The sequence below is a fragment of the Scatophagus argus genome, chromosome 4 (genome assembly GCF_020382885.2).
Source record: "Scatophagus argus isolate fScaArg1 chromosome 4, fScaArg1.pri, whole genome shotgun sequence".
Classification (NCBI taxonomy): domain Eukaryota; kingdom Metazoa; phylum Chordata; class Actinopteri; family Scatophagidae; genus Scatophagus; species Scatophagus argus.
The window spans coordinates 9,686,169-9,702,843 of NC_058496.1; the positions used below are offsets into that span (position 1 = coordinate 9,686,169).

The 16,675-nt window shown below is 39.1% G+C and overlaps 1 protein-coding gene across 1 annotated transcript; it reads right to left on the minus strand.

The window, feature by feature from the left end:
• Positions 1 to 8,235: 8,235 nt before the first annotated feature.
• Positions 8,236 to 16,128, minus strand: ndc80 (NDC80 kinetochore complex component). The gene is made up of 17 exons (XM_046387574.1): positions 15,977 to 16,128; positions 15,358 to 15,456; positions 14,823 to 14,906; positions 14,226 to 14,352; positions 13,505 to 13,677; positions 12,690 to 12,792; positions 12,511 to 12,600; positions 12,123 to 12,216; positions 11,866 to 11,966; positions 11,501 to 11,645; positions 10,699 to 10,904; positions 10,389 to 10,538; positions 10,023 to 10,112; positions 9,765 to 9,857; positions 9,412 to 9,542; positions 9,180 to 9,282; positions 8,236 to 8,753 (listed from the first exon to the last, which is right to left on the minus strand). The coding sequence occupies exons 1-17, from the start codon at positions 15,982 to 15,984 to the stop codon at positions 8,625 to 8,627; spliced, it is 1,926 nt and encodes a 641-aa protein (XP_046243530.1). The 5' UTR covers positions 15,985 to 16,128; the 3' UTR covers positions 8,236 to 8,624.
• Positions 16,129 to 16,675: the final 547 nt, after the last annotated feature.

Sequence of the window (16,675 nt, forward strand, 5' to 3'; positions counted from 1 at the left end):
AATAATGCAGAAAATCTGTCAAAATTTTGGGTGCAAAACTTAAAGTTAAAGTGGTCACATTGTCATTTGTAATGCAGTATTAAGTTGTAACTGTTGCTGTACAGTGACCAAGAGCAGTTAGAAAAATTATTTGTTAGCGCTAACATAACAAGTCAGGTAAAGCAATATTTTACTAGTTTTAGGGAGTGTACTGGTGCAACAAGAAGTCCAGGACAAAGAAAAGCTCACTTAAAAGCTTAAACACACCAAAGTCACCGGAACAACTTCCTACTCAGAAACTGAGACCATCTGAAGAGTGTATGAAGGCAGGGTCAATCTCAGTGAGTGTAGGTGCTTTTTAGATGAGAGTTTTCCTGGAAATGTAAAGAACTGAGGGCAAAACAAATAATGTAATGCACAAATTGTTTGTATATCTGCTGTTGTGGTTGGTTTATAAACTGCCAAATGTCTAGCAGTTAAACAGCACCAAAGACAAGCTTTAAACAGCAACAGCCGCAATATTTCGTTTTGCTAAATAAATGAAGGTTTAAGCCTTTCAGTGAATTTGGGTTTAGCATGACAACATATTACAGCCGGTCCCTCGGGGGTTATAACGGTTATAAAAGCATGCACATAACATACATCGTCAATACATCAGTGTGCATTCCTCTCATCGTTTGCACACATGGTTCTGCTGTGCTGAGGTACTGAGTGGAACTGCTCTAATCTCCTTTGTAAACACAGTAGTGCTGTGTGTGCATGTGTGCCTATGTACGTATGTGTGTGTGTGTGTGTCTGAGAACACATGCGGGAGGCAAACCAGACCACTAACTCACCATTCATTCTCCCCTCATGAGGAAACAGCAGGCCTCCCTTTCTGGCTCCATGCCTCAATCCTAGCACCTCTTTCTTATGTCCCACTGCGCTTCGATGTCCCTTTAGCTTTATCCATTAGTGTGTCCAACTCTTCATCCCACTGTTTTCTTGTTCTCCTTTTCCCCCCTGTGAACATATGCAGGACTTTGCTTGCTCTCTGCAGTGTTTATGCGTGTAAATCTGTGAGTGTCATGTCTGTGTCAGTATATTCCCTTGTGTTAACGGGGAGGAACCTCTCACTTCCTCCATAAACACCTCAGTGGTATGCAAACGATCTACTGAGGAGGTTTCTGACCACTTTTTCCTCTGTAACTGCAGTTATGCTTCATAAATAAGACACATGAAAAGTTATTGAAATGTCTTTAACTGGTACCCTGGGGGAAAAAACACTGGTTAGACTGGCCAACGCTGGCTTCAACCCCTGGGAAAGCAAACATCCACTGCACTGAATTGTCCTTAATTGATGTCCTGTGAGACACATTGGTTTCACTCAGTACGTGAGAGTTAAATACAAACATCAACTCAAAGTAAACCTGGCTTTTGTGATCCATTTTTACATAGCAACGCTAGCTAACCATACAGCCATACAATATTCCAGGGTTTATTTAAGTTATGTAAATTAAGTGGCTTAAGTGGCTAAAAACAACATCAGCCCAAAAATGAAAGAAGAAATGAATGTGACTTTTTATCGTTGTATTTCTAAACGTCTTCTTCTTAATTTGAAAAGGAGATGCAGCACTTTAGCATAACTAAAGGAAGAAGAAGCATATTAAGTAAGTTGGCTTTAGAATAGAACTGACAATATAAGGTGCACACAACTGCTGTTTCCTTATCGTCTAAACTCAAGCCAAACGGAAAGAACAACACCAGAGGATGCCAAAAATTGACATACCACCAAACCATGTGTGTATATAAATCTAGCACTCATCAGGATGCTAAAATAATATGGGCTTCCCAACCTTGTAAACAAGCTTTCCTCTGTGATAGCTGCACGTTTCTTCATCTTTGTCCTTCAAGGAAAATTCACAGCATGGAAACAAAACAAAATTGAGATTGTTTTAACAGATTTACACCTCACTGAAATCTAAATATTTGAGCAAAGCTTCGCTGTTTGTGACCATGTTCATATTGTTTTGCTAAGAAAGAAACAGAAGAGATGTCGCAGAGGAGGAGGGCTCCAATATAACACGAGCACAGAGGCTCACAATATTGTGATTACACATCCAGGGCAATTTGACACTATATATTTCAACTATTAGCGCCTGTGAAATCCAAATATTAGTCTTAAAGATTCCAAAATACCTACACAAGTATTTATAAGCCTCTGATCTGCTGACAGACATCTGTTTCCCCCCTGAGGTGAATAGACCCTGAAATGGATCCTACTAAGCCGGAGAATGACTCAGAGGAAAAGCAGAGACCAAAAAGTTCAAACCTCTGACTCACAGCCACTTTATAACCCCTCTATAACCTTTCATAGTCGAGAATGACCTTCTTATGACCCCTTGTAGTGGCTTAATAACCCCCGTCCAGTCCAGAGTGAGCAGAGACAGAACTGATGGAAATTTGATATCTCATGCCTGGTGATTCACTCACACACATCATCTACCTCTGACAAAGAGGTAGACGATGATAATCTACTTGTATATAGACTCATTACAGACATGGGAACACACACACACACACACAAACATACACACAGTGACTGATGGCTAACCGTTATAGGTTTGAAGGCTACTTTTTACCATGATCCTACAAAAAGTGGAAAGAGCAAGGCAGACGATGACATACCGTGTTTATTTGCCCTTTAATTCATTTAAGTCGTGCCATATGGTGGAAAGTGCCCTGCGATACCGTGAAGAGGACACATCTTTAACAGAGATTACCACAACAGGAAATAAAAGATTGACCTCTGTAAGGATGGTGCCTTGCTTTATCCTCTGAGGTACGCGGAACAACAGCAACAGTCTGAAACATTAATCTGGATGGGAAAACAGAATGTGTACCGCAGGCTGCTTTGGGTACATGCAAAACAACGAACTAATAACTTCAATTCATGCAGCATTTTTTTCATTTTCCTACACTTTTCAAAAGACATTTAACTGAAAAGCACTTCTTTATATCAAGATGTGCACTGCCTCAGTAGTCATAAAAATGTGTCTCGAGTATTTACGGATCACAAAATCACAACTGTAGCATATTTGAAGGCAATAGTTTGACATTTTTAGAAATGCATCACCTCACTCTCTTACTGAGAGTTAGATGAGAAGGCGGACATCATTTTAATGCCTTGAAGCTACAATCAGAGGCTGGTTAGCTTCTTCTGTCCAGCGGTGACAAAATCCACCAACCAGCTCCTCTAAACGTCTCCTATTTGATCTTGTCGCTACCATGAGGTTGCTGGGCAACCAGCGGAGTGTCTCATTGTATGTTCGGAAGAAAAATAAGCCTGATCGTATCAACACGGAGAGTCTAATGAGCAGGTGTTATTGAGTTGAATTAAGAGAAGTGTAGGACATATGAGGGACTGAAAATCAGGATGTCTCAGCAGAGTTGATTTTCATTATTCTTTTTACAGTCGGTCTCTCACACGTCCACCTTTAGAGAACTTAAACACTGAACTGCTGCACCACCTCTTTAACTGCAGCCTGTTTTGTGTTTTTGGTTGAAGTTAAACAGAAAAACAATACAATCTGCTTTTTTTTTAAGTACCGAATGTTCATGCTTGTGTAAATTCTATGGAGACTCACAGTAATTTGATTTCTATTAAAATGAGGTTTCAAGCTTGTGGGTAAACCAAAAAACATGTTCAAATTCCACGAAAACCACCATGTATACAGTCCAAGCTTACACTACCACCATTTTTTGTGGAGCTCTACGTGACTGTGGCATCGCTGTGGTACACTCTTTCTGTGTTGTTTTCTGGCTGTGGTGGATCATCCATACTGTGGATTCTGTGGATAAACCGTCCTGACACAAAACAATAACATTTGAGAAAACGTTATGTTTCATGCCTTTCCTGAATTATGAGCAAGTTGAAATGGAAAAACCTGCTGTGTTTAAGCCGGTCACTCACTGAATCTATTATTCAACAAAAGATACCCTGATTACGGCGCTTCACGCTGAGGCTGAACACACAGGAAGCTGTCAACATGCGCTTAAGTCACACAGGAAGTTGCCGTAACGTCAACACAGCACACTGCCATCAAAGGAACCATAACAAGGAGGAACCACTGGCCTCGCACATGCATCACAAGTAATGGGAGAGGCTGTGGAAAAAGCACGCACACACACACACACACACACACACACACACACACACACGGGCTTGTGATGACAGAAGTAGACACTTTGTGCTACCGCAGTCTGACTTGGACGAAAAACTTCTCATTCGGTCCAGCGTTATTCAGGAATCATTTTGTGACACCAACTCTGTCAGGCTGACGACTACTTGAATATTAATTTTTGGAAGGGATACTCCAGTAAATTGGTATTTCACTTCGATGGAGTTGGGAAACTACAAAAAGACAGTTTGAAAAGATTGGTCAAAATCAAAAGCAGCAGAGAGTGAAAAAGTCAACCTCCAAAAACACTCGAGGCTACAATTCCCATGATGGAACCAGATTGATTGATCTTTCTATCAGACCCTCCCTGCCTGGTAAGCACCCATAGCTTTAAAACTCACTTTCTAATTAAAGTTTTCTGTTCTAACTTTGTAGTCTCGAAGCCGGAGACGAGATACTCTTGATGAAATAGCCATGACATTATCAAGGATTTTTTTTTCCCAGATTTGATAAAGCTCCAACAAATGGACATGCACTTTTTTCACAGGCTGAGTAACGATGAGAAAACCGATGTTTAAAAATCAATGGAGTCTGGCCCCTTTAATGGATGAATAAGAAGTGGGGATTGTGGTCTTGTGGTCTGCTGGTGAGAAAGTCCAGTTGCAAGCGGATGTGGGCAGAAAGAGATCAGCCTGATTGTGCCTAAAGCCGAGCTACAGCCTGAAAAGAGGAGCATGTATGTGAAAGTGAAAATGGGAAACACTCAGCTTCATTTGTGTTCTAAACTACAAAACAGTGAGCTAACCTTTTTACCTACTCGTACTTATCAATCATGTGATCGGTCTGAATAAAGAAAATCTGACCCTTGAACTGACGTGATCTTTAACTTACAAATCTTATTCATCTCACATTACATATTTGCATATTTCACATGCAAAGCTCTGTGGTCTACAATAGTTTACGTCTGTCTGTAAGCACTCATCTTCACTTCATTTCAAATCAGCGTAGACAAGCACATGTTGCACACAAACAAAAACCTCACTGTAACAAAGAACCTGTTGCTGTGAATCCAGCACAGTATAAACAATGAATAAATCTGACAGTTGCAAAAGGATGCTTTATTATTTCTGTAATTGTTGTGTTATTGTTATTAATGGTGGTGCCGAAGTGGAAATGTCAACAATTATCCCTCCTGTGCAGCAAGACAGACAGTAAGGTTTTTCCAAATCTGAATCTTATTACAACAGTTGCGTCATTTCTGTGCTATAGCCGTACTTCATTTGTCTTCTAAATCTGGAAACAATTAGATGCTGGAACAGAAATCAAAATGCCAGAGCTAGTCATAATGTAGATCTAAGGAAGACAGATTTCAGCTACACAATGGTGTTTTGACAGGGAGCTGTGAGAGAGAAAATAGTAGAGAGCGCGAGACGGAGCTCGCTTTCGCTCTTTATCTTCACCTTTCTCTCTGCTGCCATTTCCAACATCTGTAGAACAGATTATACTGGTGGCGGATGGCTGAGATTAACCCCAAAATAAGACACAGCATTAACACCTCGCTGCTCCACTGTGTCTGCCTGTCTCTGGCTCTGTGACAGATTGGCTGCTGAAAGCCTTGCAGTACACGGTAATGCAATATCACACACCCTCTCCAGGTCACAGAGCAGGGAAGAAGATAACCTTAGCTTTGTTTTATCTTGGGTTTCTGGCACCTGAGTCTCCGTCTCATGTGCTCGCCATAACATACCCTCCTCCTTACATCTGCCTTCCGATGAGAGCTCTCATGAGAGTTAGATACAAACACAACCCCTGGAAGAGTTAGGCTTTTGCCCTTGGCGGGGTCACATCGACTTCCCCTGTGCGAGAGCAGGAACATACAGTGTATTAAGAATTCATGGTCCATGTCTTTGAACGCAGTGATCCATGATAAAATGGGTCCGGCCACAGGCAACATGGGAGAACATGCACACTCAAGGAAGAACCACATAACATATAAAGAAACATGGAAAGAAGAACAAAAAAAACACTAATACAAACACAGGTTTATGCAGGAATAAGCACGCAAATTCCTGCATGAGGAGTCACATGTTTAGGCCACCATGTACATGCCTCCGGGGCTTCAAGGATACACAAATGGTGACATTCATTTTCTCAGACATGCAAACACACACACACACACTCTGAAGTCTTGTGAAATGGGTTTTATGGATGCCACCTGTCCATATGGGATCTGATAAACATGCCAAGATCTGTCCTGTTTAGTTCAATTACCTCTCTGTGGCTGTTAACACATGGCACCGGCCTTTCTCCTTTTCTTTAGACTTCCTGCACAATCCCTCGTCTCCTCTCCACCACCCCATCCAACACACACACACACACACACTCTGGGGTTGCCTCTGCTTTAGAGGTGGAAGTTATCCATCACATTTTTCATTCCCTCTCCATGGAGCCCCTCACAATCACCTCATCCCTCCTCATCACATCTGCCAAAACATTTCTCTCACGCTCGCAGCACTGACGGTTTTCAAATGTTGTAAAAACTTTGAAGACTTTACTGTATTGACACGACGAGGAGTTATAGAGTTGGGCCGACACCCCAGATCCCAGGATGACACCTCAGCCCGGTTTGCTGTGTTTTTGAACAGAAAATACTCAATTGGTTTGTCACAATAGAGTGTTGAATTGTAACTAATAGTGTTACTGATTATTTTCATTCTACTGATTTTCCTGAATGATTATTTAGTCTGTGAAGTGTCAAAACATATCAATTGTCTTGTTTTCTGACCAGTTGTACGAAGCCCAGACATATTCAGATGTGGTTTACGAGACGGAGAGGCAGCAAATTCGACATATGTTTGCCATAATGCTTTTCAACAGGTGAAAGAAGCAACAAAAATACTCAGATAGAGAGCATTAGATACTATCAGCACTGGCTGAGAAGAAACTAAAGCCTTTAAGTGACAAATCAAAGCAATTTAGTGTAACTCCTATCTTCAAATCAAGACTTTTAGGAGACTTACTGGAGGTCTGACTTCAACAAAATCTCTCTGTTCAACTTCATGATTTTTTAGATTTCATAGAATCTAGAAAAATACACAATCAATATTAATGAAAAAATCGAAACTTTAGATACATGATCAAAACCTACGATTCTAACAGTGTCACTGTTTAGTTGTTTAGGGTGGACTCGCCCTTTAAAACAGAACAACATGAGTGAAGCGGAAAAAGACACACTTGTTTGAAATCATAAATCACCACCACTGTGTCCAACAAGAGCAGCTGCAACAGAAAACAGACATCTTTATTCAAAAAAAGATCCTTTGGGTCCGTGAACCTTAAGGTTTCATAAGACAGGCTGACACACACTGGCTGATATTATAGGATGCAAGATTTAAAGTTTCTCAGGATATTTTCTGAAAACCTTAGGTAAACCCAAACTGTGGTTTGAATTGTATACAGATTGCCACAGGATATCTGGACTGAATCTCTGGGCTGGATATAAATGTAAAAAAATACTAAAACTGACGGGAAGAATGAATGATGTTGACCATGACAAACAGAAATTTCTTTTTTGAGTTACCTTAGTCAAATTATTTCCAATAAAATGTCCTGCCAGGTACAGAAAACATTCACTCCTAAATGCTTCATTTACTAACGAGCCACTTCGTTTCATGAGTTTTGGCTGATGTGTGGAACTTAAATGCACTTAGTAAAAGGATAAATGAGGCTGACAAATACAAACTATGTCCGGCATTTCTTTGTTAACCAGTGTTTGCCTGAACTATCTAACTGAAATCAAGTTCATAAATTCACAGCTTTACTGGGTTTGTAGAATACGTGTAGTCCTAAAGAAGCACAGCAAATGTGACTAAAACACATTTTTTAAATATTTTTTCAACATTTGCATGCAACATGCATTTCTGACCAAACCTAAAATAACTGAATTCAGTGGTTTAAAATTAGGGATCTTGAGTCATGAAGGCATTGGATTACATTTGGACCAATGGTGGCAGTGCAGGAATGTTGTATTGGTTCCAGTCATACTTGTTTACTTGGATTTCTTATTCGTGTCAAGAAAGTTGTTGCAAGACTTTTGATAGTGTTAGAATATTTTATTAAAGAAATGCATTATGCAACATTAAGGAACACTTAAGAAGTTTGCAAAAGAGTTCCCAGAGGAAAAGGAAAAAGAGAGAACATTACAGAAAAGTCATACTGCGTTTGATCAGCCCATCAACAACCAAAACACATAGTTTTTGTAGCCAGTGGTGTGCTGCTGCCATCTAGTGGCTATAGTACAAAACAACAATATACAGAGGCACAGCGCAGTGGAGGAGGAGCAATGTATCTTGCAGAGAAGCTACAAATGCAAAAAACTAAGCATATTTTTTTTAAACAACACATCGATGGAAACAAACTAAAAACACAATTAACACTTCAATCTTTTCTAAAATAATCTCCACCTGCAGATCCTTCCATCTCACTTTAGAGACTGTTTGCTTTGGACAGAAAGCTCTTCAAAGTTTCCCGCAGCTTCTGGACAGCAGCCTCATCCTCCTCAACAGCCTTAGAGCAGACACGCTGCACTCTGCTGTGCAGATCCTCCAGGCACTTCTGTTGTACAGCAACCACAGGATTCAAACAGTTATATTACACATTCATGTATTAGATTAATATCAGACACAACATCAGTAATGCTGCTATCAGGCCAGGCATGTTATGGAAGTGATCAACAGCAGTGTTTTGTATATGTTCACATATATAGTGCAGTGTCATTTTATAATATTTTCTTTTGTGCATTTCATACAATCTAATCCTTCCTGCATTGAAAACCTGAAGATACTGAGTCAGTTATGACTACAGTCACATCTAAACCACTCAGATCTTCTATTAGTCAGGAAATAGCATTAAAAAAAGTTGCAGATGCCTACACACTGCAAATTCAAATAAATAAATTTGTTTTCTCCTTTGAAGTATGATCGAGATATCAATTCTTCCTTAACAGTACTAGGGACAGATGCAGGGTTGTAAGAAAGTTACCTCTGTAATTGACAAGTGATTGGCTGCTGTGGTGAACACAGACGCAAGGTTGTTGGCAACTGTTCGTCTTTCCTCATTGGTCTCCTGCAGCACCAGGTGATACCTGAGGAAGGGACAACCGCAAATATTTTATTCTAAAATAAAAACGATATGAATGAAATGAAACAGTACATCCTGAGCCACTTGATTTTGCCCTTAACCTAAATCCTGCTGATTAATAACAGTCACTCACTGTTGTTGCGCTGCCTTCAGTTGCTGCACAGCCTCGTCATAACCGTGATTAACCTTTTTCTCAAGAAGCTTACGATGGTTCTCCACTGACTCCATTTCTTCTGCCCAGTCCTGTTCCTCTCGGGCCAGCTCCTACAGACACAGAAAATGTTATTAATACACGTATGTATGGCTCCAACATGTTAAAAATTTTACCTTGTATTTCTCGCTGTGTTTCACTGCCAAAACTAATGCAACCTTTTCTAAAACTGGTTAGGTCTACATCATGTGTACCATTTGGTGGATGCCAACCGACGCATGTAGTAATGCGGCATCTCTACTGACACAACGTAGAATGAACTATATGCACCGTACCTGCATTTCACTATCCAGCCGTTCATCCAGCTTGCGAATCTGCTCTCTCATCTGCTTCAAGTCATTGGACTTGTCCAAGATATTAGAATTCACCTTGAAGACAAACACCGAGACACAAACTGTGACCGATTTAAACCAATTCCAACTTTTCGAAATCATTAAAAAGATTTAAACTGTTAATTTATATTAGAAACACTAATATCGTGTGTCAGAGCAGAAAAAGTTATTACTGCAAGATAAAAGAAACAATATGGTTACCTGTTCACAAGACTCCTCCAGACTGAGTTTCATGTTTGCTAACCGACTGTTCTCCTCCTCCACATCACTTACTAGCTTTCTCAAGAGCATCTACAACACACAGAAAAGATCAGAGTACACAAAGTACCAATATTTATCATCACACACAATAACAGAAAAACAGCCTACAATAGATAACATACAAACAATATAATATAAAAAGATCTATGTCACAAATAATTACACATGGAAACAACCGAAACATCTATTTACTAAACTTGTCGCATCTATATTTACTTGAATTAAGATCAATCAAAATATGAAGTACACATTCAACCCACTACACATTCAAGTGGTTGTGTTAACAGGATCATTTGCTAGAGATACCTGTATCTGTGTTTTATGCTGAACCATGCTGTTAGGTCCACATTCAAACGGCCTGATCTCAAAATCATGGCCACAGGCGTTCTCTGCAGAAAGTGGTATCAGCTTCAGCTTACGAGCCAGCTTGTGGTACTCTGAAAGCTTCAGCTCCGCCTGGGTTTGAAGGAAATGACAGGACAGGAACCAGAGGGACAAGGAAACAAGTCAAATCAAAAAGACAAAATGTGTGCTGCTGGAAAGGAAACATCTGCTCTCATTAATATCATCACTCAAATGTATTTCTTTGCATGCACACTAGACGCATGGACAGTACCTTCTCTTTTACTTTGGCCAGAGCAATCTCCTCATTCCATTTGTGTTGTTCAGCATCTTCTAGAGACTTGCTGAGACTGGTGATGGTCTGCTGGAGCTCCCTCTTTTCTCTGTTGATCCTCTCTACATCAGCTGGAGTAAACTTCTGGTTCTGCAGCTGGTGCTGAAGTTCATTTTGCTCATGTTTTAAAGACTCCAGATGACTGACTGCAGGGAGGCAGAGTGGGGAAAAAACATTATGCACCTGAAATCAAATCCAGTTTAGGGAACTGATTGAAAATAGACATTCAAAGCCATTGTACAGGACCCAACAAGCCCACTTGTGACCTTATAACTGTTAATTTAAACACCCAGAAAACCACGTTTTATTTTTAACCTGAGTACTGTTTAATTAGTACAAAAGTACTATGCTGGTTAGTGGAATCTTTTTCCGCACTCAATGATTTCTGGTTATTACAAGACACTGAAAATTTGCACTCTGCACCATTAACAGTTGTAAGAACATTGTAAAATACGGTTTCAAGTGGCTTATTAATTAAAAACAGGAATGCTAAATGTTTTTAAAACCTTTCAGACTGATAAAGGATCTCAGCCAAGGCACAAATCAAGTTTATCCATAACATCAGTCCTTATTATGTTGGTGTTGAGCACGCACAATTCCATTTACTTAGATCATAATAATTAACACGTCTTCATGGTGTTAATATTGAGATCCAGAGGTCATCAGACACAAGTAAAGTGCATCAAGTGCATCCTGCCAAAGAGCTGGCTGACTGACGTGGCTACACAGAACAGGTATTTACCAGTGTTCTCCATCTCATTATTCAGTTCTGAAGCTTTGTTCTCCAGGTTGGCTTTAAAGGACTCCAGGCTGCTTCTATAGCTCTGAAGCTGCTTGAGGTCAGTTTGCAACTTCATCCTCTCCATCCTTTTGGTCATCAGACGGTCCTGTCCAGCAGAGGGAACAGAACTGTTTACACCTCCCACAGACACAAATATATCAATTTCCTTGCCTTTTGTGTTTCTTTTTGTTTGATGAAGTCAACATTCCGACTCAAAATGAATTTATCCTCACTCTATTTAACTAATTGCTAATGGAATTATCAAGATTTTAAAATCACAATCTAATCTGTACACATGGGGTGTGTCAACACTGAAGTCTTCTGACCGTCTGACTCTCCTTCTCCAGTCGCTCAACCTGCTCACTGAGTATTCTGTGCTTCTCCTCCATTGAGGACAGCAGGGCTTCATCTACATTGTACAGCTTCTCTGTGAGGGCACACACAAACACACATGGAATTTACTTAAATATAGAAACATAAGTTGAAACAAATAATTAAACATTATGCTCAAATATACATAGAAATTAATTCAGATTTTTTTTTTTTTTTTAAAAACACTTTCATAGTGAGACATTGTAATTACTTAGTTTAGTCAGGAATGCTTCATCTTCATCCTCAAACGTATCATCACCCTGCATGAACTTGGAGTATGTTTCAGCTGTGTAGTCAAGGAAGAGCTGCACATGAACAAATTGAAAAAAAAAACAAAACAATCCATAAATGTTAAAATTTAGACAGACAAAATAAGAGACTTGGCGCTATATAAAAAAATGAATTGAATTGAATAATGTTAAGTTCGGTTAAGTATGTGGTTTCAGAGGAGCAACAAAAATGGCTTTCTAACATACGGTATCAATAAGAACTAGACAAGAAGGTGTTTGATCCCAGGAACAGATGTACAGTACATCCTCTCTACATTTTTAGTAGTGGAGTGTTTAACATCATGATGATGTTTGAAGAAGTCACAGTACCTTGTTATACTCTGCCCCTTCTTCGATGTTGTCGCTGTCTTCACAGAAGTCACTGAACAGCAGCTCCTGCTTACTCAAACTCCACTTGATCTGATACACAGAATAAACACAACATTGATTTTAAATATTTTAGTTAAACAAAAGTCACATGAGTTTATTTTGTTGTTTGCTTTGCTCACCTTGACATTATCAATTAGCCACATGAGAGCACCGAGGGCCTGAGGCCAGGTGTGGGGAGCTCCAACAGAATACATTGAACACTTGGAGAGAACAAATGGGTACCTTAAACCAGAAACAAAGAGAAATTCAGTAGTGTTTCTTAAACTATATAGGACAAATTGTAAGGTACTTAAATGGACAGATTTCTTGTACTATGATCTTGTCATATGGTGTAGTCTTTTTCTTTGTTGTTCTCTGTATTATCTGTGATACATGTGTTCTGGCTGTTTTAATGGATGCTTCTTACATTGTTTTAACTTGCCCCATCCTAAAATTTGGGGCAAGTTCAGTTCACTGTACTTCAGTGCACTTAATGCCAGAATAAAGCAAAAAACATAAGAATAAAAATATAATCAAAACACTTCTGTGTTCGCTTCAGTTTTGTTGAAATTAAGTTGAAAGTTGAAATTAAAGATCTAAGAATTTTTCTGTGCAAATGTCATGTTTTAAGAGCAAATTTGTTAAAGTCTGTGATAGTGAGCACTTCACTTTCCATTTGCGAGGATAATCCACCCACGACAGGTATGGCATATCAAAATGCAGGCTGAACAGCATGTTTATTGCACGGGAGCGTCTGGTTCCAATAATAGGCCACTCTAAAATGTTTCCTCACACACCTCACCTTTGCTGGCATCTGGCATTTTGGATTTTATCATTATTTAATCTTAGATCTTAGAGTGGGTGAAAAAATGTCTTGTATATTTGTTCAATGTAAAAGAAACAAAGAAATATTAATATTAACATTACGTATAAATACTGAAAGTTAGCATATTACCTCAGGGATTTTAGGATAGCTGGAACCTCTTCTTCAACTTTCGAGTTTGGCATTTCAAAGGTTGGGTCTAGCTGGCGGTAGATGAACTCAAACATCTTCACAAACTCCTTGGACGAGGGAGATTGGAGGGTCTTGGCTGACAAAGTGCCTGGGTAACTGTGCTCAGTCAGGAACTAGAAAGATAAGAAAGAATACCAGGCTGGAGGGCTGGATAGAGCTATGGGTTCCAACTCATAAAGACTAAAACTGATACTACTTTTTGGAGGTACATATGGAGGTTTGGAAGCAAATTAATTCAATAACATTTAAACATACTGAACTTCCTGGAGAGAGAGTGAGTGCACTCATATGGAGAAGAAGTAGTCAAGTGTGGACAGAAACATAGGTGTGATACAAAAACGTAAAAACAATCCCCTGTTTTATTAGTGAAGTAGACAATCAGAGCTTTTTCTAAGAAATGAGGGGCATATTGTGCTCCCTGTGATAAAATTTAGCAGCACTAGCTCCAAAAACTGCCACAAAATTCAATGAAAGTATAAAAACAGAATGCAAATTGCCATCAAACTGTGTTTACTGACAATGGTTTCATGAAGTGTTCCTGAGCCCATATAGTTATATTCTTCATTTATGCATTACACCTTTTGTATATGTGATTGCATCATGTCCATATACAAGATGGTGTTTAGCCTGATGAACAGCAGGGTTTATCTTTTCTTTTTACCTCATGCAGCTGTCTGATGCATTGCTGCACAAAGGATTTATCATGCAGAGGTCTGGCATCTTTGATCTTCTCAGTCCCTCCAAACCCTGACATGGTGCTGTTGCGAGGCATGCTGGCTCCACTAGTCCTACATTGAAATTTACATTAATTTATTAATTGACAAAGGAAAATAACAGGTTGATCTTACATGTATCTAAATAATTCCACTGTGGAAAATATGAATGAAAAATAAAAATAAACACTCATTAGGTGAGCAATTACAACAAATCTGAGTAGGACAATTAAATGTATTTGTAATTTATTTCAGGATCTCATACCTTTTATTATGTGAATTTTCTTAACTATGAAATGAGTTGAAAGTTTTGGAGGTATTATTGCCTTTGGGGATTATAATCACAGGTTATTTAAATCCAGAATTTTCCTTCTACACTATGTTATATGAATATACAATATCATTACTTACTTTAGTTCATATTTCTACTATTGTAATTGTGCTGGTAGAATCTGTTTTGTTTTAGAGATGGGTACATATACTGCTCGTTCTCACTCTTTTGTCATAGATTTTTGCAAGTTTTTTTAAAAACATTATTCACATACCTGGCACCAAAGAAGCTGGTTCGCCTTTCAGAGGTTACAGACTGTGGTTTGGGTATGCTGAGCTTTCCAAATGAAGGCTGTTTACTGTAAAGAAATAAAAGTGTGAACACATGAATGTGTTCCACTTATATTTGAACAAGCTGCTACTAATCCATTCTTCAGAAAGTCATCACATTCTCACAGATATTTTTACATATCTCAAGTCAAAAATAAGCAAAGTCTGAACTATAATACTATAATTAAATAATGTCCTGGTGATTGTGTCAAAATATGTCATTTCGTAAATAATACCACGGAGCTCTTCATTTTGTTCTGTCTACGGAGTAGTCCATAGTTTTCTAAGTAATATTCTGGATACAAATCGTTATTACAAGCGGTCAGAGTATCGTGTAGTAATTGTCCTGTGGGTGTGGTTAACATTATGATATGCCAGCTACAATCCGGCCTAATGCAAAAGTTGTCTCAGTTCACAGCATACGAAGCAGAATCTTCACTAACTATAATGTCTGAATTTATTAAGTAATTTTAAACCAACCTCTGGGGCGTTGTAAACACCATACTCATCCTGTTGGTGTCTTGCACTCGCATAGGCAGCTCCGACGGTCTGCTGCCCGTTGCTCGACTCATCCTTCCACTGCACACGTTATAACAAAATAAAATATAATAACAGATGCCACTTAATAAGGTTTTTATACTATTTCTAAATACATAAAACTGCACAATAGCGTGAGAGTGTTGGATACATTCTAGATTAATGTCTGTAGTTATTGCCACAGCTAGCTATCGTTACGGTAAGTCTGACAGTACCTTAGCTAGGTAAGCTAACTAGCGGTGTAGCTAGTCGTCCTAAAGATACTCGTCTGCTCATGTACTAACCTAACTATACAGAACCCGAATTAGTCGTATTCTTGCTAAACCTAAAATATTACGAAGTGCATTTTAAGTAATTTGTAGTGTTGGTAACATCGTTTAAATTAACTGCAGGTACCTTAGCTAACTAGTTAGCCATGACATTTATGCCGCAATAAAGGCGACTATCTGGCAATATCTAAGCCAAGTTACCAAACCATTACATTTTGTCAGAATATTTTTACGCTTATTATTTCCCATGACACAAAATAACCAACTGGTTTTCTAGCACGTTTCAGACATACCGCTCCATATTCGTAGGCAGAAGGCTAATGTTTACAAACTGAATTGAACATCCGAACGGACGAAATCGTAAACCCCGCCAAAACAATACAAAATACCGGATGGCAGTGACATCATCGGGGTACGGAAAGCCACTTGGTCCACGAAGGCTTCGTGTATCTGCAAACAGTAGGGATTCCCCACAGCGTCACAATGTCGGGGGGTAGTTTAAAATTACACTTTTGCTTAACATGTAAAATTGCATGTAACAAGTCGTATTTGTGATCTTTAAAGTGGTCTAAAAGGCTAAGAGGGAAGGCAGGTAAAATACCTCATGAACTGAGGTGCGCAAATAGTATATTTGAAACGCTGCAAGTCCTCTGGCAAAGTGCGTGTGATTGTAGTAACCCTGAATGTCAGACTGACAGATTTGTCACAAGAGCTTTTATGTACAGCTAGTATAAAATTTCCAATCAAACAACACAGTAGCATTAGCAGTTACTGATTTTAGGCTATTTTTTTTAAAGTGGTAACCCAACTCTGCAGCTCAATGTGTTCCCCAAACAGATTGACATGGTAGCATACTCAAAAACTACTGAAACACTCAAAACCACAATCTTGTGTTTTGCTTGTTTTGAAATCTATACACATAAAAGGGTTGCCCGGAATAATTCTGTAGCTCTCATGTAAATGATCAACCCCTCTCAATCTTGTCAGGCCTG